Source organism: Phyllopteryx taeniolatus, chromosome 12, assembly GCF_024500385.1.
Source record: "Phyllopteryx taeniolatus isolate TA_2022b chromosome 12, UOR_Ptae_1.2, whole genome shotgun sequence".
In the NCBI taxonomy this organism is placed as follows: domain Eukaryota; kingdom Metazoa; phylum Chordata; class Actinopteri; order Syngnathiformes; family Syngnathidae; genus Phyllopteryx; species Phyllopteryx taeniolatus.
The window spans coordinates 20,679,818-20,701,952 of NC_084513.1; the positions used below are offsets into that span (position 1 = coordinate 20,679,818).

General features: G+C 42.5%; 2 protein-coding genes across 6 annotated transcripts; both read left to right on the forward strand.

Annotated features, from left to right (window-relative positions):
- The first annotated feature begins 1,558 nt into the window (after positions 1–1,558).
- On the forward strand, positions 1,559–13,630 carry LOC133486725 (transcription factor Dp-1-like). 5 transcript variants are annotated; one of them, XM_061792305.1, is made up of 13 exons: positions 1,561–1,693; positions 2,464–2,541; positions 4,629–4,711; positions 4,808–4,874; positions 6,533–6,711; positions 8,631–8,752; positions 8,848–9,013; positions 9,121–9,267; positions 9,340–9,408; positions 11,307–11,458; positions 11,574–11,740; positions 11,842–11,917; positions 12,493–13,630. In XM_061792305.1, exons 3-13 carry the CDS (start codon positions 4,700–4,702, stop codon positions 12,629–12,631), a joined length of 1,296 nt encoding a protein of 431 aa, XP_061648289.1. In that variant the 5' UTR covers positions 1,561–1,693; positions 2,464–2,541; positions 4,629–4,699; the 3' UTR covers positions 12,632–13,630. The 5 variants fall into 5 exon arrangements, with proteins under 5 accessions (XP_061648291.1, XP_061648289.1, XP_061648290.1 ...); XM_061792306.1 differs by having other exon boundaries at positions 1,563–1,693; positions 6,590–6,711; XM_061792307.1 differs by lacking the exon at positions 9,340–9,408 and having other exon boundaries at positions 1,559–1,693.
- A 2,197-nt stretch (positions 13,631–15,827) lies between these two features.
- Positions 15,828–21,728, forward strand: LOC133486723 (rhodopsin kinase GRK1-like). Its single transcript, XM_061792304.1, has 7 exons — positions 15,828–16,713; positions 17,650–17,777; positions 18,654–18,811; positions 18,893–18,976; positions 19,299–19,423; positions 19,500–19,701; positions 19,985–21,728. Exons 1-7 carry the CDS (start codon positions 16,015–16,017, stop codon positions 20,272–20,274), a joined length of 1,686 nt encoding a protein of 561 aa, XP_061648288.1. The 5' UTR covers positions 15,828–16,014; the 3' UTR covers positions 20,275–21,728.
- Positions 21,729–22,135: the final 407 nt, after the last annotated feature.

The following is a 22,135-nucleotide window of genomic DNA, read 5'->3' on the forward strand; positions in this document are numbered from 1 at the left end:
TTAAGGTCCGGTGATTGACTACACCCTGAACCGGTCGCCAGCCAATCGCAGGGCACACAGAAACAAACAAACGTTCGCACAACTTAGAGACGTCAATCAACCTACCGTGCATGTTTTGGGGATCTGGGAGGAAACCGGAGTACCCGGAGAAGAGAAAACCCACCCAGGCACGGGGAGACCATGCAAACTCCACACAGGCGGGGCCGGGATTTGAACCCCGGTCCCCAGAACTGCGAGGCAGACGTGCTAACCAGTCGCTCACCGTGCTGGCTCTCCACTTTATTTCACTGTAAAAAAAAAAAAGGTGTTTATAGTACCTGCATTGTCATTGCAAAGCACTTGATTATACAGTGTAATGATATCATAAAACTAATATTTGGACCTCTGTTAAAATGTGCAGGATTAAACAAAGTATACTGTATAATGTAACGTATACACATAGGTAATTAGTGCATTATGTAGGTGCGATGAGGTTAAATAATGACAGCAAATGCATGAACACGAAGAAATAATATTGTAAGTACTTTATTTACATGAAATGAAAAAGTCACCCATATAAAAAAACACCATGTTTAGCACAAAGCTTGATCTTCCATAACAGTTAGTAGTCAAATAATATCGAGTATCGACACATCTCTTCATCCCTGCGAAGCAACTTGTGCCGCTTAGGAGGTTCAGCTTAGTTTTATCTGCATGAAAGCACTCTGCAACAAGTGTGGATGCCGCACAGACAAAATCCTGCTGATAGACTATCTGCCGGTGTCAGCCTTCCCTCATCTCTGTTTGTTTTCCAGTAGAGAGGGGGGGGGAACAAAACACCACTACATTACGACACAGCAAGACTCGTGCGCCTCAAACAGCGTCAAATGAAAAGGAAGTCACTTAAGGTCATGACAGAAATAATACATAAAGAGTATTGAGCAAATGTTTTTGCTTGTAATTCTTGGATGTAAACAATGATTCTGCCTTCATTTGTTCCTATTTCCCTCCCTTGCCTTTTGTTCACTCATCCATACATCCTTCTTAAACCTTATTTTCTGCCTTCAGTCTATCCTTTCATCCATCACACCTGTTTTTATTCATGCGGCCAGCCTTGTGTCACTTTTGCCTGATTTTCTTCCTTTCTTACATCCTTTCTTCCACTTGAGACCTGCTTTTTTTCCTTCAACTTCCTAACCTTGTTAGCATTGTTGTGGGCCAGCTATCCTCTGATCAATAACATTTTGTAAAACAAATATTACAATTTAGGTTGCAAATGTAGGTCAGCGCTTTTTATTGATAGTATTTAGACCAGCAAAGAACCCCTTGCTGACCATGATCATCCACCACCAAATACATATATATAATGTTTCAGAAATAGCATAATTATTAAATTAAAAGGACATGCCCGAAGGTATCTCCGACTGATGGCAAGCCTTCAATGGAGCATACCACGCTGCGATACCACCTCCTTTGCGACAGATGGCAGTGCCCTCGATCTCGAACCAAAGCGCCGTCCAATCAGAACGCCGTTGTAAAACGTAGGCGTGGGCTACTGCGACTGCTTTGCTTTCGTCTCGCGGAACGCGACCAATCAGATGCAAGTGAAGCCAGACACCGCCAAGATCAGATTGTGAGTCGCGCTGCCGTAGCAAGGCTAACCGAGAGTGGATAGAAGAGGCTAACAACACTCGCTAACTTGTAGAGTGGACCGGTAAGCACGTATTTCCCCCCCCCCCCCCCATCAACCCGTTTCTGGCCTCGCCGCCGACGTGCTTCATGTGTGACGCGACTCGGAGGCTGTGTTGATGTTCTAAAACAGCCAAGCGATTTTGAAAAAGCTAACTCCAGCTGTCTTGTCGATGATATCGGTGCTTAGCTCGGCCGCTAGCTCTAGCCCGATCGGCTAACAAAGCGCCAGTGGGTCTTCAATGGTGACCGCGAGTTAGCAGCTTGCTAACAAACACGGCTATTGATAAGCCGCCACTGTTGTTGTTGGTTGTCACAATGTACGGGAGACTAGTTTCTCCAAGTAACCCGCCCTTAAAAATTGAAAAAAAGTGTCCTAGTTGTGAGCGTTAGCGTTTCGAATGTGTGTCTTTTTAACATTGCAAAACAACTGTGACTTCCCGAAAGTCTTTAAAAAGAAACGGAATGTTAAATTAGTATGGAAGTTCTATTTTGGTGTACGTTTATCCGCGGTCAACTATTGTAAATAGCACTATTGTGAAGTTGCTGTGGTTCCTAAATGTAATACGAGGGGCCACCATTTGGCGTTGACAGGTGTGCATATGACGATTAAGATCACCCCCCGCGACGACCGTTTTGACTAAATTTATATCACACACCGTATGCTTCCCCCCCCCTCCCCCTCGCTGTCCCACAATTAGATTTTTAAACAAAATCAATTGAATATGAAATTATTCTTCCAGAATGCTCCCAAAGTATAGTTTGACTTTGCTCGCTATGTTTCCTGTTTGCTAGGGATTTAGACCTCCTCTTCCTCCGCTCTCAAATGCCAACAACAACGGCAGCCGTCGAAGAAGCAGCTGTAGTACACGCGTAAGTGCACACTATCTCTCCCGCTTGACTCACCGGTCCATTCGAACGGTGGTCCAAACGGCTCTGCGGCTTCTCCACTTTTAAGGGCGATGGAGGGGGGGTGGGGGAACGGGGGCCAATGTGGTCCAGAATCGCTTTCAAAGCGTGCGTTAGCTCGCTAGCTAGCAGCGGGGCTCTATCCAGCCACGGTGGGTTAGCGGTATCAGTTAGCTAGCCGCACCTCAACAAAAGAGTGCCCCGATGGGGGGGATACGGGCCTAGCGTGCCGTTTAGTCGTCCTATACATGCGGCTATATGACTTTTTTGTTCATGTAAGTTGGTGTACGTGAAGTTGGAATCTTTTGTAGTGACCTGTGGCAGAAGTTCGCCCTCTCCTGCACTTGAAGTAGGCCTTGTGCGACCATAAACACTAAAAAGTTCATAACCTCTCTTTTTGCTATTTTCATTCTTTGTAACGGGAATCCAAACATGTGTTTTGGATACAAAAAGGGTTGAGTGTCCATTTGTATTGGGTCAGATTATAATGGTGTAAACTATTTGACTGATCATCCATCAGGCACACAGTTTTTGGGACAAATGACTTGTTTATCAATGTTTGTTGTTTCATTAAGTATCATTGCTATATGACCCATGTATGTTAATGTTATTAGGGCCGTCGCCATTAAATATCTTTAGAATCGATTATTGCAACGATTAATCGGAGAAACCTTTATTTTGCATTAGTCTTTTGCAAAACCATTTTTCCTGACCACTGTTTTTTTATGATTACTCTTTGGTGCTGGGTAAGGATTTAACAAAACCAAATAAGCAGCAATTATGCAATATCACCCGAGAGGAAGTTATGTTGTACTCTCCAGCCTTTTTGAAAAATGAGACCAACTTCTTGGGTACTGATTAAGTCAAAGGGCTATTAGTTATATACACGTCTGAGGCTGCTTCAGGTCCAACTACATGTCAGTTACAAGTTGGACTACGGCATCAAATGACGGTTATTTCCGTAACAGATTAAACTGACTTCTGTTTTTCCCATAAATTGAATATGATTCAGTTACTGTATTGGGCCGTAACATGTCTGAAAATAAGGGAAAATGTTGATCATTCTCTTCAAACGCAAACGCAGCTGTTTACAAATGTCTTATATTTATTAACCACTAAAGATAATCAGTCTTCTTTCATGAATGATTACAAAAATCAGAAAATACTGTCGAGAGGCTGAAGAGTATTTGGTCATTTGTACGTTAAACAATGGCTCTAAATGATTACAGTGGACCCCTGGTAGTTGCGAGGGATAGGGACCCAGCCAAGCCGCCATTAGCGAATTAATGCGAATAATGGATGCCCCCCAAGGTGATATAATTTGTGATAAGGGATAAAGTTATGATTGCCTATATTTGTAGTTAAGACAACACATATATGAGAAACTATGATCATTGAGTAGCATTTCATACACTTACATCCATTTAACATTGATGTATTGTTAAAAATGCAGTTCTGTACAGTACAGGAAACCGCTATCGGCAAATTACGCATCTCTCGCCGGTGCCTCCTTTGCTTGTTCCGTGAAGTTAAGTCCCTGCCTCCCACTCTCACCACTACCATTCTTCTGTTATTGTGTTACAAAAAATAAGAGGTTGTGGCGTGTCCTATTCCTGTGGCTAACGCGTGCTAAGGCTTGGAGCTAACTGGTTAAGAGCGAGTATTAGCTAATAGTTCCAAACGATGTTTCGTGCATCTTGTTTGTCCGTGAGGAGTGGAGAGTCCACAGGAGCTCGGCAGTTTGTAGTCATTTCCTTCTCCTGGCTCCCACACACAAGCCTCCTCACTTAAAAGGCATTTCTGACTGGTTGGCAGACCGGCAGTCATTGGCTGACTGTCGGCTTTGCGTGTACTGGCCTTTCAAACACAGTAGGAGCGCTCATGCGTCCGTTTTTTATTTAAAAACTGGTACAGTGCTATTTAATACCTTGGTCCGATACTGGTATCGGTACTTGGTGCAACACTATGGTCAACTATTCATTTTCTTGTAGCACATTAAAGTTGTCATATCTATCCATCCATCCATCTATCGGGTCTGTCTATCTCTTAAGAGTCTGAATAGTGAAACAGAAGAAGAAATCCCTTTCCAACTGAGGCTCAACTTCCCCGGTCCTTTGGGATCATGGCTAAAGATGTAAGCGACTACACGCCCATGACATGAAGATATGATGACCTAGTTCGGACGATTGGATTATGAGGGGATATTATTTAATGTTCCTGTTCTTTGCAGGCTGGTCTAATAGAAACGAATGGAGAGCTGAAGGTTTTCATTGATCAGAATCTGAGCCCCAGCAAAGGTAGGAAGTGCGACTTTGTACAACACACTTTAAGTCGCACATTCATCACAAAAGTATAGAGGAACCTTTAAAGTTGAAATCTTACAAGTGAGAGTTAAACAGAACTAAACACACACACAAAAAAATCAAAAGTTGCATAAAAACACAACTGTGAAGTTGGAATTCCTGGATTTCGACTAGGAAAAAGGACCACTTTGAGTTCCGTGTTGCAAACCCTGCGTAGCTCAAACTACCCTGACTTCACTCTGACATCACACAACAATGGCAGCATGAATGTAAAACAATGATTCAATTAAGATATAACCTGTATTTATTGATTATACTCAATATCTCCATTTATTTTTATTTACACGTGTCCTACCAACCCCTATTCCAAGAGTTAAAATGTAACTAAAAAACGAATACAGTGATTTGCAAATCCCTTTCAAGCTATCTTGAATACGCTGCAAAGTAGGGGTGGAGAAATTCATTCATTACATCGAGCTAAGATCCAACTGCGTCGATCTGTGGTCAGCAAGTTAGCCTTCTGGATGAAAATATATAGATTTAAGCAGTTTTAGAGGATGATATCTCAATTATATCAATACTAGGAAATAACGCACTGCGGACTTTATCTGAAGATTTGTATGTGTTGTATTCCCAACGAACTTTTGATTCTTATTACTTAGCTTTAATTTTCAGTTAGCACACAGCAATTTTCACAATGCTACCTTCGTCGTCTCATTTCTTCCTCATATCCAATATGTGAACCTCATCTAAACACTCTTCTCTTTAGTGCCCCTAGCGGTTGGACCGAGACACCACTGTGGGTGTGTTTTTAAGCACTTTTATTAATAAAGACGTCGTGTCAGGTGGATGGCAGATGAGAAGGCGGCGAGTGAGTAATTATCAAAATGGCTGCGTGTGTGTGACTCGACATTGCGCACATTGAAGCCTTTCGAGCTCCTTAGCTTAGCTCGCTAGCCTGCTGAATAGAGACTCATTTGTGATCAACACTTCGCTCAGCAGAGATCATTGTGAAAATGTGTACAGTACAAATGTTGAGAGCGTTGCTGAATGCGCAACCCAGTGCGGCCATTGAAGAAATAGTTGCCGCTTTTAAGAGCAAGATGGCAGAGTACGACGAGCAACTTTGTCGCAGAAAAGAGGAGAATGAGCGACGTCAACTTCTGGACATGCTTTCCAAGCCGTACGTTTTGCTACAAAGAGCAGTTTTATTCACGTATTTAGCCCTCTATGAATTAACACTTTTCCTAAAAGCGCTACAGTGAAAACTGCAGAGAAAGGACAGAAAGACGAAAATGGAAGAATCAGTAGTTAATTCGCTGTAAGACACAACACACCTGATGTACTCTGATATGGTTTAAAAAAAAAAAAAAAAAAAAAGCGCGGCAATGGAGGGAGAAAGTGGTAGAAACGTGGGATTTTAGAATTTCTAACAATAAAAAATGTTAGCTTAAAATAAAGTATAGCAGGGCTTCACAAGCTTGACTTGTCTCCCATCTCCTCCTCTTTGGCAAAGCCAAAGCTTTCTTGTTTTTGCGCCATGTTACGTTTTTAAAAATTGTTTTTCCTGTAAACAAATTGGTTGACCTGCTTCCCCGAGAAGGGATAGTATTCAATGTTAGAGGTTCCACTGTGTTTCTGTCTTCTGTCAGCTTGGACAGGAGGGGGCGGTGTGGACTCATTGCTTGTCCTCTCACGTGTCCTGTTAGGTGTCCTGTCTTTGGTTGCTGTCCAGCCTGCCACCGCCCCCGTGGCCAAACAGCTTTTGCCTAAAACGCTTGGGCCGTCCAACGTGAATATTGCTTCACACATGCAGCATTTGCCACACATGGTAAGTCCTTAATGTCACAAAGTTTTGTCATGGATTTCACCAGACACGCTCACCATCGTTAAAACAGACGCGTTTGTGTCACACGTGATGATGATGATAATAATCAGTGACGATTAATACACACTTCTGTTCGCCAGCCTTCTATGGTGTGTCTTGCCGTTGTGTAAGCCCCCTCCATTATCATTGTGAGGTGACCTGGCGGGAGAGTCGCTGAGAGTTGATCCTAAGCTTATTAACCACTACAGTCAGCAGGATTGCATCCATCATCCCATTATATACATGGAATGTATACATCATGACAATCAGCTTAGATATCACCTTAGTAAGGAATCGTGCCTGCCTTCATGATGCCTCAGTTCTTTAGCACAAGGGAAGCACATTGTTTCTTTCACTTTGGTCATCAACCCTGTCATTGGTATTTCAGTAAGACATCACCTCAACCTTCCAAATGCTGCTCAGGGACTGTTGTTACATTTAAGCATCGTTTATTGTCATGCAAATGCAAAAAAAGGAGTTGTACAAGTAAATGGTAACAGTCAAACAATAAAACAAAGTGTGTAGTAATCAAGTTCCTTACCTTTCATGGACCAATTTCTGCATAATTATTATTATAATTTTTTTTTTAGTTCTATTGTCCTCAGTACCATTTCACTTTTTGGGGTCGTCATTGTTACCATTGTGAACGTGATTCATGTGCATTTTCATTCTGGACTCTTGATTGGCTTTCGGACTTTATTTATTTGAAACTTTACAAAAATCTGGACTTTTTCCACTAATGAGCTCCTGAAGATCTGAGGGTCCGCTGCTTCACTGTGTACTGCTGTAGTAGCAGGGAGACATTTTGTTTTTGGGACATTTAGAGCATAGCTGCTCGGCATGTTTTTTTCATTTTATTTATTTGTTTAAAGTTGTCCTTTATTTGATAAAAAGGAAACACTGCCTTGAGAAGACCAAGTTGCGAGGACTGGCTTGTAAATAAACGAATCACTTCATCAATATAGTGAAAGACAACATGATCTCACAGCTGTGCCGCAAGTGCAAACTTGCTGTACAGACAGGTGCGTGCACCATAAGTGACCATGCAAAAACCCAAGTGTTGTCATGATACCAACATTTTGGCTTCTATACCTGTATAAAGTACCTCGATACCGATACTGAAATTATACCATAGCAAAATATTATGTGTGAGGTGCGTTTCTTGTTTTATGCTGAAGAGCGTTTCATGCAGACGTGCAGTGGTTTCCCGTCTCTCCTATCCTTATTAATTATCATACCAGAATATAAGTATTTAACACTTAGCACTGCTCTGTTTGTGCTAAAATTGTGTTCATAGTTACTGCATCATTGATGCAAATTTTCATCAGCCTGTGTATGGAGTTTTGCATTGTTACATTAAGCTCGCGGACTTGTTCATTCTCTGTTTTGCGTGTCACTTATTACAGTATTATTAAAGTGGGAATGACAAACAGCCATCTTGAAGCATGCACGGTTTGCTTCTTTTTCGGAGAATAGTTCGCTATCTGACAAACTGCACACAGCACAATCAGGGAGTCCAGTCACCGTTAAAAATACCGGTACTGAAAAAATGGGTTATCATATCATTTTTTTGACAGTGAGGTATTGCTGTACTTTTTTTTTTTTTACAGTACCAGAAGACTATGTAACCCTACTAGGTAGGAAATGACTAGTTTCACCTCCAAACTGGACTGTGTCTGAACGCTGTCCTGTTTTGTTAAAAACAAAGAAACAGGACTCCCAAATAGAAATGGTACAAATGGAAGTATTTGTACAAATAAAAGCCTCGCCGCAAGTAGTCGTCCACTTCATATAAACACCTGGTGCTCTGCGGTTGAGTGAATAAACACACCTGGCCACTATTTGAGGAAACGTGGATATTATCTCCCGCTTTACTTTTCCAGGTGATTGGAACACCTCAGAGGGCAACGGTATCCAATACTATACTGGTAAACAGCCCCCACACACCCAATTCCCAGTTCCTCACTCAGACTCAACCTTCTGACACCTCCCCTTGGTCGTCAGGGTAAGTCCTCCAAAGCTCGTTGGGGATTATTTTTTTAATTTTAAATTTTTTTAAAATCAAGACATGGACTGATGAGCGTGCCGTTGTGTTTACAGGAAACGTGGCAAGAAAGGCGAGAAGAATGGGAAGGGCTTGAGGCATTTCTCCATGAAAGTGTGCGAGAAGGTGCAGAAGAAGGGCGTCACCACCTACAACGAGGTAGCAGATGAGCTGGTGGCAGAATTCAGCTCGGGCGACAACCTCATGTCACCCAACGACTCGGTGAGAGCTGCAACCGCACAATGATGCAAACCTACACACAACACACACATCGGGAACTATAACGTACTCGTTGTCTTGCTGACGTTTGAAATGTTTTTTTCTTTTAGCATGTGTATGACCAGAAGAACATTCGGCGGCGTGTGTACGACGCCCTTAACGTCCTCATGGCCATGAACATCATCTCCAAAGAGAAGAAAGAGATCAAGTGGATTGGCCTGCCCACCAACTCGGCGCAAGAGTGCCAAAACCTCGAGGTACTGATGCGCAATCGTTAGAAGTCTCTCTGCATGTGTTGTCTCTGCAAGTATTGTTTTTGTCGACGGCAGGTGGAGCGACAGAGGCGTCTGGAGAGGATCAAACAGAAACAGTCGCAGCTTCAGGAGCTCATACTACAGGTGGGAGTGATTGAGAAGCCATGTTTCCTCAAAGCTTGGTTTGGTTTGCCACTGTATGTTATGGTCAAGCTTCTAGCCGAGTGTCTTGTCTGTGGCTCCACCCACCCACTAATGTACACCACCATTCCGCAGCAGTTGGTGCCACTATCAGCCAATGAGTTTCTTTTTGCAGTTTGAAACATTTGAAACAATTGCATACTCTACTGCTTTGCTGATACGGAACATGAGTTACTCTAAAAATGGGGTTTATTGAGGAGGGGTGGGTTGAGATATTACAAATACAAATAAGTTATTGTGCAGATTTTTATTTTCAAATGTTTTTTTCTTAAAAATATGTGAGGTGACATATGTCCACATGGACATGAAAATAAATCTTACTGAATCAATATCAAAACATTTGAATCGATATAGAGTTAAACACAACCTAACAAATCAAAATTGAATTGAATCTCAACATAATCCAAATCAAATCCAATCACAGGGATTTTAACAATACCAGCGCACTGGTACTGCCACTCCCACCAAATTTGAGAAAAATAAAACCTTTTTTTTTTTTTTTTTTTTTTTTTTTTTTTTATTTTATTTTTATTATTATTATTTTTTTTACGTCTCGTGCGTTTATAAGCCTGGCAAATGACACAAATACAAGAGACAACAAAATCCATCTCTTCATTTGTGGGTTATGACCGAAAGCGGGCGAAATGAGTTTTCTGAGCAAGGTGTCCGCGGTAGGTTCTTAACACCCCAGTTAGTTTACTGTAAAACTAAACCCACGACAAAAAGAATGACTCACGGTGATTATTTAAATACACGAGACACATCATTTTAGAAATTGCCAGTTTATGCTATTATTCAAGGGGAAACCCTAATAACGGGCTCGCTAACATTAGCATCAGATCACGGGAGGGATTTACCGTCAGCTAACAAATATTTACACACAAATTGCTGTAGTAACATATACAGTCAGGCAATAGAACCATACTCACAGGCATATTCTTCCTAAATTTGTGCAAAACAAGTTCAATAAAGCTTTATTGAAGATTTCTTCTTCTACTTTTTTTGTTTTTATAATTTTTTTAGCTTCCTGTAATATGCAACTCTGCATGCATCGCACCACACTGGCCCCAAGGGGCCAAGGTGTGTACAGCAGGAACAGCAGATAAAAAGACCCAAATGCTTTTTTTCCCCCTGATTGACATGAAATCAGACTAAAATGTTCCTGTTTTAGGTTAATTAGGATTACCAACATTATTTCTATTTGCTAAATAAAACGTTTTTAGCCATGGCTGTATTTGTTTTTCTTTGTTCTTTTAATTTATGTTTTAATATTTGCTAATGTCTGATCGTTCTATTAAAATATATTTAAAGTTGAGTTTTGGTAGTTAAATACGAAGTTTAGAAATCAATGAATAATCATTTATTAATCGTGTTTTCAATATCATTTGAAATAATCGTGAGCATTACTTTTTCCATAATCGCCCAGCCCGAGGTGTGAAAGAACTTTTTTTAGGCGCACCGTTGAAAAATTAGGTCCTACGTGTGCTGAAATTAGTAGCGCTCTGGAGCCCTGCTGATCGCTTCAGTGTGGATTGATTACTCTGGTCTGTTGGTAATGTTATTCTTTCACTTTTAACCTCATTATAAAAGTTGACAATTGATTTTCCTAACATTCAATGTATAACCACAAAGCCAATCTACTGCCCGAACTGTGGATTTCAGTGAACCGTTCCACTTCTAGTATGCGTGATTTCCAAAGAAAATGTACGAATACAGTCATGGAAACGTAATGAGTGTATAACACAGACTAATAATGCACTGTGAATTTGTTTGTTGCTGTCGTTTTGTAGTAACGGTGATCCATCTTTATTTGTTCAAGGCAAGTTGTTGTTGTGTTGCAGCAAATAGCCTTCAAGAACCTGGTTCAGAGAAACAGACAGAGCGAGCAGCAAGCGAACAGACCTCCACCGCCCAACTCCATCATCCACCTACCCTTCATCATCGTCAACACCAGCAAGAAAACAGTGATCGACTGCAGCATCTCCAATGACAAGTATGCCATTTAGCGACCACGCACATTGACAACGATATCAATGAGGAGAAATGTACCTCGATATGTTTCTCATAAACACTGGATCCAAATATTCTTTTCTGTTCTTGATCGGCAGGTTTGAGTACTTGTTCAACTTTGACAGCATGTTTGAGATCCACGACGACATTGAGGTGCTGAAGCGTATGGGCATGGCTTGTGGTTTGGAGGTGGGCAAGTGTTCTCCGGAGGATTTGAAAGTCGCACGGAGCCTGGTGCCCAAAGCTCTGGAGCCCTATGTGATCGGTCAGTCTGAATAGCGTTGTTGATGTGACGCGCGCACAAACAGAGCTGCTGCTTTTCATCAAGAATCACAGTTTCACTTGATGATGTCTCTCCTCCTCCAGAGATGGCAAAGGGACCCATCAGTAACGTCTACATCACTGGAGGGTCCTCTGCGAATGGAGCCCGTTACACAGCCAGGTGGGAGACATTTCACTTTCTTTGGTTATTTTTTGGGATGGTTTGCCCTTTTATCTTGTAAAATTCCTCTCCAGGTATTCTAACTGTTGGAGGTACTGTTTTAATGAGCCATACATTAAACCAGAAATGGAACCCAAACCCATTGACACAACAAATAAGTGTTTTATCCATTTATTTCCTTGAAAAACATTTTAATAATGTAAATTTAATATATTGTTGTAACGCTGTTTTGAAACGAATGTTAACATTTGCCACCACCTACTAGAGTTAACGTGTCTACAATTCGTTAAATAAATACTGCAGGTTTGCTACCAAGGCAGATATGGCTAACTAGCATCGCGAACATTAGCTTGTTTCCCCTCTGCTGTTACTTTACAAAGTAGAAGAACAGAAGTATTTCAGAGCACTAAGTACTTTTACTGTTGTACTACATTTAGATTTTATTCAAGAATTATTATTTCTTGGAGGAATGTACCAAATACTCTTGTTTAAAAATAAAACAGATAAAAAATTCAACAATTTTATTTTTTTTATCATTGTCTAAACGTGAACATCTTTTTCCTCCTCCTATGTAGCGACGGCTGCCCTGACGGCACCATGGCTTCCAGCTCGAACGACTCTCACTACAGCGGCTCTCGCGTGGAGACCCCGGTGTCCTACACGGGTGATGATGACGATGAGGACGAGTATGACGAGAACGATGATGAAGACTAACCTGTGTACGCCTCGCCACTTCAATAAGCACAGTCTCTCAAATGCGCCACCATGGGAACGTAGTTCCCCCACCCCCCACTGCCTCCTTCGCCCCTCTCCCATGCCTGTTTTTCTGTCTGGCTTTCTCAGGGCTGTAGATGAGGATTGAAAGAACGAGGGGGGCTGTGCGTCAAGTGCCCCCTTGTCTCTTGAATCACTTGTACGTTCACCGCATCTCTGGAGGAGGGTTTTGTCTCGGGAACTGTAGCGCGAGGCCTGACCTAAAAAGCTGAAGTCGTTGTGTGTTTAGCTCATTTTTTTCTAAGCCATCCCATGAGAAACAAAACAGCTGTTGGAGAATTACAAACAAATAAAAAATGTATCGTGGTGCTGCTGTTCCCTATGGCAACATGATGATCTTTATTGTTCAACGATGGCCAAAGTATTTGCTCAAACATGCCGCCATGAATTCCCAATGGCTCGATAAAGTTGGCATCCTATGATGGGGCTCCATCATATGTGTTGATGTTTTTGTTTTTGTTTTGTTCTGGGCAAGAGGTTGAGATGGTTCTTCCAATTTCTCACTGTATTGAGCTGGCTGGCTTCTGTTCTTGTAGGCAGCTGCTTCCTTTACCCTATTTGCTAGTTTTGTTTTTTGTATTGCGCAGTTGAGGAGTTCTTATGTGGGCCGTGTGTGACACCTTGGTAGTGTTTCCAAAATAATGGCACGAGCAAGGTAATGATTTCCTAACCCAGGTTCCTGATAGGTAAATAAGATTTGTTAATGACGTGTATGAACCCTGTTGATGATTGTAGCTGATAGTATCCTTTAGAGGCCAGTGATAACGATACTAGACCATCAAACAATATCCATGTAACTGTGTTTTTGTATAGGTCTTTATGTACTTCCATCAAAGATCTCCCTTTTAAAGCTGAGCAACACATTGTACTGACTTCCAAATACCTTTTTCTGTAATCTAATATAAGTTTTCAAATTAAATATAGATTGTTTTAAAAGTTCCTGTAAATGGTCTGAATAATTTGCAATTAAGACAGTGGGTTTATTTGGGGATGGCCATCATAATTGATTAATTGATCATTAAGAATTGTCTAGTGAATTATTTGTGTGCCTTTTACTGTTGACTTGGCAGCATCTTGGCTGCAATCGACAGCGGCGCTATTGATCGACTCGAGTTTGCCTTCTAAAGAGCAATGTATCACCTATTGGCAGCATTCTGATCCATTAACAGAACATCCATCCATCCATCCATTTTCCGTACCGCTTATCCTCACTAAGGTCGCCGGCGTGCTGGTGACTATCTCAGCAAACTGTGGGTGAGAGGCGGAGTACACCCTGAACTGGTCGCTAGCCAATCGCAGGGCACGTATTGACAATCATTCAGTCACACTTACATTTACACCTATGGGCAATTTAGTCTTCAATTAATCTACCATGCATGTTTTTGGAATGTGGGAGGAAACTGGAGTACCCGGAGAAAACCCACACAGGCACGGAAAGAACATGCAAACTCCAGAACATTATGAGAAAAAGTATCACATTCCATAAAAGATTTTGATTTTTGATTTTCCACATCGTCAATCAACAAAATTGCCTGAATGTCGAGCGTGAGATTAAATTTGTGGAGTTCCACAAGGCTCTCAGGTTGGTCCACTTAATCTTTATAATGAATTGACATTTTAGCCTTTTGTATGGTCTGAATTTGCTGACCAAGATGGTATATAGCATGTCGGTTTCAGGTTTGTGTTAGGCCTGTTTCATTGTCATGAATTTCCGGTTCTGAACAGTGCCTTGAAAGTTACGCTTTATTTCAAGATGCCTATTTCAGATGCATTTATCATTGAAGATGGGAGGATTAGGTTCAGAAAAGGACATTTGAGCTTAACTTAATAGATGTTAAGAACAAAATAATGTTCTCTCAGACTATTCTTGTCTGAGAAAACATTTCAACCACACATGCTTACATTTTCCTAATAAGAAACTGGTGATGAGCATATGACAACTGTATGTGGAACAAATATCTTTGGACTAGTCTTTTTATGAAAGAGCAACATGAATAGTTTGTCTTCTTTTTAGGAAACAAATGATGCTGACCAAAGCAACCGTAACAGTTATAACAATGTGGGTTATTATACAACCCCAATTCCAATGAAGTTGGGACGTTGTGTTAAACATAAATAAAAACAGAATGCAATGATTTGCAAATCATGTTTGACCTATATTTAATTGAATACACTACAAAGACAAGATATTTAATGTTCAAACTCCTTGCAATTGTACGTTGAGGAACATTGTTCAACTATTTTCTCACACACTTGTTCACAAAGAGGTGAACCTCGCCCCATCTTTGCTTGTGAATGACTGAGCAATTCAGGGAAGCTCCTTTTACACCCAGTCATGGCACCCACCAGTTCCCAATTAGCCTGTTCACCTGTGGGATGTTCCAAACAAGTGTTTGATGAACATACCTCAACTTTGTCAGTCTTTTTTGCCACCTGTCCGAGCTTTTTTGGAACCTGTTGCAGCCATAAAATTCTAAGTTAATGATTATTTGCTAAAAAAAAACTTAAGTTTGAACATGATTTGCAAATCATTGTATTCTGTTTTTATTTAACACAACGTCCCGACTTCATTGGAATTGGGTTTGTACAATAAAGTTGAATGAAAAACATTTGTACGCCATAAATCCAAAACATTCCACTAAATACAGTTAACTGAGCAAACCTTCCTGACCTTGCAATGTCATGTCAGCACTGTCACAAACTGAGGGCCCCCTTTAGTTTTTACTACCTGTCTGTGACCCATCCAAAATGACTCAGTGACCCACTTTTGGGTCACGAACCACCAGTTGAGAATCAGTGCCTCCCAGTACATGATTGTGATGCAAACTCCATCCAACAATAGAGTGATTTAGCTATATTTTTGGACTATTTGAATCTTAGAACCTAGACGCTCTGGTCGCAAAGCCATGCTCTTGGGGGGCCGAGCAAATGCTCTGTCCAAACGTTTAAATCGCACCTTACATTTTGATCCACTAGTTTACAATGTCCTGCGTTGGTCTTGTCTAAGATCAAAATTAGGACGGGTGCAATTTAACACCTTCTAAAAATCTCGTGTGAAAGCGTCCCCTGCAGCCAGTGTTGTTCTGTTCCAGTATTTGCTCGCACTCATTGTCTGGGGCATCGGGGTGTTAGGGGATTACTGAAAGGTGTTGACTCAGGTGTGTGTGTGTGTGTGTGTGTGTGGTGGTGGTGTGCGCGCGCAGTTGTCGGGTCTGCCCAAAGCGCTGGTTCAGATACGAGCATCATTTCTCTCCCTGGTCTCCTTACCCTTGCTACCCAGACGCCTTGCCATGTACCCCCGTTGCGTGGCCTAAAAGTCAAGCATGGATATCGGGGGGCTGACCACCGTGGTGGCAAATTCCGCTTATATCAACGCCCGCGGCAGCATCGATGGCTCCAACCCGGCGGCGGCACGAGACAAGAAGTACCACTCCCGCCTCAAGCTGCCTCACATCACCGTGTGTGAGGGTCTGAGAGACACGCTGGATTTGGCCTTTGATGGCGTCTGCGTAGAGCAGCCCATTGGGAAACGCCTCTTTCGGGAGTTCCTGGACACCAACCAAGAGTACCAAGGTGCATGTCGACTCTGGCGGGACATAGAGGACTATGACCTGGCGGAAGATTCGGACCGAGCCAAGAAGGCCAGGAAGATTGTCCAGCGCTATATAGATGCCACGGCCAAACATTTCTGCCCGTTCCTCTCTGAGGACATCATAGCCAAGGTGAAGGAGGGCCAGGAGGCTGTAGGCGACGACTTGTTTGCAGCCGCTTTGGCCGCTACTCTGGACTACTTACGAGAGGCGCCTTACGTGTTCTTCCTGGAGAGCATGTACTTGAAGAGGTTCCTCCAGTGGAAGTGGTTGGAGATGCAGCCCATGGACGCAGACTGGTTCCTGGACTTCCGCGTGCTCGGCAAAGGCGGCTTCGGCGAGGTCTCTGCGTGTCAGATGAAAGCCACAGGGAAACTTTACGCCTGTAAGAAATTGAACAAGAAGAGGCTGAAGAAACGGAAAGGCTATGAGGTGAGATGTTTTGCTGTCTTCAATCACCTGTAGCAAAAAATGTAATGTTTACAACGGTAACAGTGCTCATTTTGTGATTGATCCTATCGCTTTAGTTGTAGTTCTAATTTCAGCTTTACAGATGCCATGTCTTCTCATGATAATACACATTCTTCAATACTTCTCTGCAGACATAGCATTTGTAAAGCTGACGTTTACAGTGCAGTTTGCATCGCACGTCTACACCATTGCAAACCAAAACCGTTCATTGATTGCTGAAACTGTCCGATAAAGCAGACCTGGCATCTGTAGAGTTGCCATCTCAGTTTCGTTTAGGAAGCTGGAGCCTATTGCACCTGACTTCCAGCGGAAGGTTGTCAACCCCTTAGACTGTTAGCTCGTCAATTAAGGGGCATATCTAGAGACGCAACATTTCCCACATTCACTGAGTGGGAACTGAACCCAAACTGCCTGCACTGAAGTCGGGCGAGTGCCCACCATCAGTGACACAGTGAGTCAGTGTTCAATGAATACCTCAGCCAACGGCAGAGACGGCGTCTGCACAGCCGACGTTTTTCAGTGGCCTTTGCGGTGCAGTCCGAGGGCAATGCAGACTACAACCACAACCATTATTGTAGCCATCTGTTATGAGGCTACCGAGCGTCAGGCATTCATTCATTGCGCCGATTGAAACTTTCTATCTTCCGCTGAAAAAACATTGCAGCTTTCATTGCTGCTGCTAATCATCTTTGTCCCTCCCATAGGCTGCAATATTAAACCCTAAGACAAGGGATAGAGAGCTTATTGGAGGATTTACCGAAAAGCTCCTCTGAATGGAACTGCTTGGCACAGTTATATCTTGCCCTTGACTCGTCTGAGGCCATTAATGACAAAGTGCTTTCAACTCAACATGGGCGGACAGTACTTTCAACCAGCTCCTTCTTCCTCCTCTCCTAGGGGGCGATGGTGGAGAAGAGGATTCTGGAGAAGGTCCACAGTCGCTTCATTGTGTCCCTAGCGTACGCCTTCCAGACAAAGGAGGAGCTGTGTCTGGTCATGACCATCATGAATGGGGGAGATCTCAAGTAATTTCATATCCTGAAAGATTATTGCATATAAAAGCACAAACGACTCCACTGGCCTCATAAAAACGTTGCTTTTGGTATCCTACCAACATTTTAGCTTTTCCTGGCCAAACTTCATATTTGACTCTAATCTGTTCCCAATCTACATGAACATGATCCACTCGGAAGCTTGTCTTTACAAAGGCAATACTGTACTACTCATAATGACTGAGATATAAGCATGCACAGCACATGCACACAAAAACGCACACACATACACACAATGTTTTAAATGTGAAAGCTATTTTACTGTATAGAGGCCCACAGTAAGCATATCATTGTGATCGCTACGAGTTTACCCAGTACGCCTCCGTACCCCAAGCACGGAAGTGCTCCGTGCATGGAGTCGGTTATCCGTTGATTCATTATCTTTGAATCGTTACTTGTTGCGAGGCAGAATTCCTACAGTTAAATCAACACTGCTCAAAGTCCGAGGAAAAAATGATCCTTTACTCATCACGAGGTTTAAAAGCCATTTGGATTTTAAGATGAACTCATTTAGGCACGTCCAGCTCTGCCTTAATTATAAATTACAAACTGGAAACTGTTACTGCCTCCCGCTGGCTTTAATGCAAAGTAATTACTGCTCGACAGTATATGTGCTAATAGTATTGATGTGACACACTCGTCGGTCTCAAAATGCTGGGAGACATTAAAAGAAGACAGATTTGGCTGATATTTTTCATCAAATCATTAAACTCGGTCACACAATTTCTCCACGTGAACGAGAAATGTGTGGTTGTGGCTGACTGGTAAAAGTCTAAATGTTTTTTTTTCGAATATCGAATATTGGGATATGCGTCTATAATAGGTGCGTGCTGTCTGTCTTCCTTGAAGGTACCACATCTATCTAGTGGATGAGAACAAGCCGGGCTTTGACGAACCCAGAGCCTGTTTTTATATAGCTCAGATCATTCAAGGCATGGAGCATCTGCACCAGAAGAGAATCATCTACAGAGATCTCAAACCTGAGAACGTGCTCCTCGATAATGACGGTAATGCCCGAAAATCGGCACAACGGGTAATGCCTCTCGTTTTCACTTTCAACTTGCATTGACAGCTGTCTCTGCGGGTAGGGAATGTCCGCATATCTGACCTGGGTCTCGCTGTGGAATTGAAACAAGGCAAAACGCTGACCAAAGGCTACGCCGGAACACCAGGTAGCTCCTGACATCATATCTTAAAACACATTTACCTTTACTATGACTGAAACAGCATGTGGTATCAGTTGTAGTAAATGTCTACTTGGAAAAAGAAGGACCTCACCTCCTATCTTTTTTGCACACCTCAAATGAATGCCTCATCCTTTTCCTCTCATGAACAACATTACATTTACTTTGACTACATACCGCAAATAGATACCTCATCTTTTCTTCCCCATCTGTCCATTCTCATTTCAACTTTGAAGCCTGGCTATCTGCGCTGTTGACTAAATAAACTATCTGAGGACATTTGTGGCCATTGTTCCACTTTGTCTTGCAGGCTACATGGCTCCGGAGATGCTGAAAGGGGAAAAGTACGACACTTCTGTAGACTACTTCACCCTGGGCGTGACGTTGTTCGAGTTCCTCGCCGCCAAGAACCCCTTCAGGAACAGAGGAGAGAAGGTTTGCTGCTCTGTTTTCAAGCCACGTCGTACCACGTGAGACTTGCGTGAAAATCTTTCGTTGGAATTTTGTTCAGCTTGAGCGTGAGGAGATGAAAGAGCGAATGCTGACCCGGGAGGTGATCTACACGGACAACTTCAGCGAGAATGCCAAGTCCCTGTGTAACGGGCTGCTGGCTAAAGAGGTCGAGAAGAGGATGGGCTTTAAGAACGGCTGCTGCGACGACATCAGAGCCCACCCCTTTTTCAGCGACATCAACTGGAGGAAGCTGAATGCAGGTCCAATCCCATACGAGATTTTATTTCCCTGAATCTAATATTTTGGTTACCTAACCAGCACAAACATTTAAAAAAAAGCGTCTAATGGTCTCATTTTCGGTTTCAGTCGAGAATTTCCCTCTCGGCGCATCACTGATATATTTTGATTTCAACAATATATCGAAGACACGGAGTTAGAGTTTGCTTGCACACATCGTCATGTGTAGAAATTCCCCATCGAGGGAACTGAGACAGAGTATAAACAAATAAATAGATAATCAAACAAATAAAAACACCTCTGCAGGCATCCTGCCGCCCCCGTTCGTGCCCGACCCCAGAGTGGTGTACGCCAAAAGCCTGGACGACGTGGGTGCCTTCTCCTCGGTCAAGGGCGTCACGCTGGAGGACCCGGACAGGAGCTTTTTCGACGAGTTCTCCTCAGGCAACATCCCTATCCCCTGGCAGGAGGAGATGATCGACATGGGCGTCTACGGTGAGCTCAACGTGTGGGGCCCCGAGGGCGGCGTCCCCAACGACCTGCGCAGGGAGTCCATCCTCGAGCGGCCCAAGTCGTCGACGTGCTGCGTGTCCTAGTGGCTCGCCCCGCAGTGCGGCGTGCACGGCGAGATGACTGAAAGGCTCAGGATTGCCTCTTGCCCGACTTTTCTTTTGCGGGCCCAGGAGACTACAGGAGCAACATGGAGGCGGAGCTCCCACCAGGAGTACCATTCAATATGATATGATTAAAAGGGGAGCTTGCAAATTATATATTTGTTAAAACAGTAGTGCATGATGAATATGAAAAAAAATCAGCCGTCTCCGGCCCCATCTTGTGCCTTTAGTTAGTTTCTTTTTGCCCGAGGAAAGCCAGCCTGTCAGAGACAGTAGGTGTGCCTCATGAGGTGTCAGTCATTTGTCTCACACTCACGGCATGCTCTTCGCCGGCACACGCCCGCGGCCTCACGCTGACCTGTGACTTTGTTCCCCCGGAAAAGCACTTCATTCATAATGGAGTGTTAATATAACCCAAAGCAAAGCAATCCATGCGCAAATCCAGCGCTGCATTTGGCGTAACTCCGAGGGGAGACTGGCTAGACCTGCTTTTGGTCATTTCCTGGACCGGCATACCCCCAGCGCATTTACAAGTGGGCCGTCTGTGTTTTCAGTTTGAAGTTTTAGTTTTGCGGGGCCGCCAAATGATTGACACGCAGGAAGTCGCGCCTTCCATCTCTGATTTGTTTTTGCTTTCCTGTATATCAATTTGAGGCGCAAGATGGGACCAGACACTGCAGATGATTATTATTTTGATTTTTTTCCTTCTCACAGATAATTTTTACCATGTATGTACAGAATGTTTTAACCAATATTCCCCCCCATTAATCCCTCATTATTCATGTTTCTTGTGCTCCACTGATCCAAAACTTTTAGGATTGTTTTTGTTAGTGGAGTTTCGATTCAACGGACTAATATGGGGGAGGTGTCGCCCATTAAATCAGATTGTCCATTAAATCGAAACGTTTTTTTTTTTTTGTGGCCTAAAAACGCCAATATAAGTACAGTATAAAATGATTGCTTTGTACTTTTTATCATGGGCTGAAAACACCCATTACAGTAAAAAATTCCATCCATCCATTTTCTGTACCGCTTATCCGCACTATTGTAAATAAATATCAAAAAGCTTTAAAATATTTGAAGGGTTTTAAAGTTGATCCAAACTTACCTCACTGGTGCATGTAAGGGGTGATTTTGTGTTCCGACTGGAAACTATTTTCTGTCTGTTAAATCAGCAGTCTGTTAAATCGTGTTCTGTTAAATTGAGGTTCCACTGTCATTGCTGTATTCTGCTCAGTGAAATGTTAATGAGGGACAATCCAAAGATGAGGGACCAGATGAGAAAATAATGTTAATAATTCAATTGATTTTATTTTTTTTGCACAATGTAAGGCAAATATACATGTAGGAAAATTATTTGAGCCGGGTTAAAGAAAAAGTTGTATGTATATTTTTAATTGTGTTAAAAGAACAGTTAAATAAAACTAGGAATTGAAGTGTGGAGCTTTTTTTTTTTGTTTGTTTGTATCTTCAGGAATGTATCGTATGAATGTTTAGCATGGGTACATATTGTAACTATTCCTGGACTTTAAACTTACTTTTTTTGGAGTATACAGTATAACTTTATTCTTCGAATCATATTTTTTTTGTCTTTATCTTTCTTTATTTTTTCAAATTGCCATCTTACTCTTGTCGCTCAGAACAATTTTTGGTAATATTCAGACTTTCATCTACTGGCCTGCCAAGCCAAATACACAAACGATGTTGGTTTGTAAGCCTGGTGGGCTTCGCAGGCCTCAAACACACACAATCACATACGCAACCTCACAGATGCCGGCTAACGACGTAAAATGATTTACTGCTTCAAAAAAAATCACTGATTTAATTGCTCATTGGTGATGAA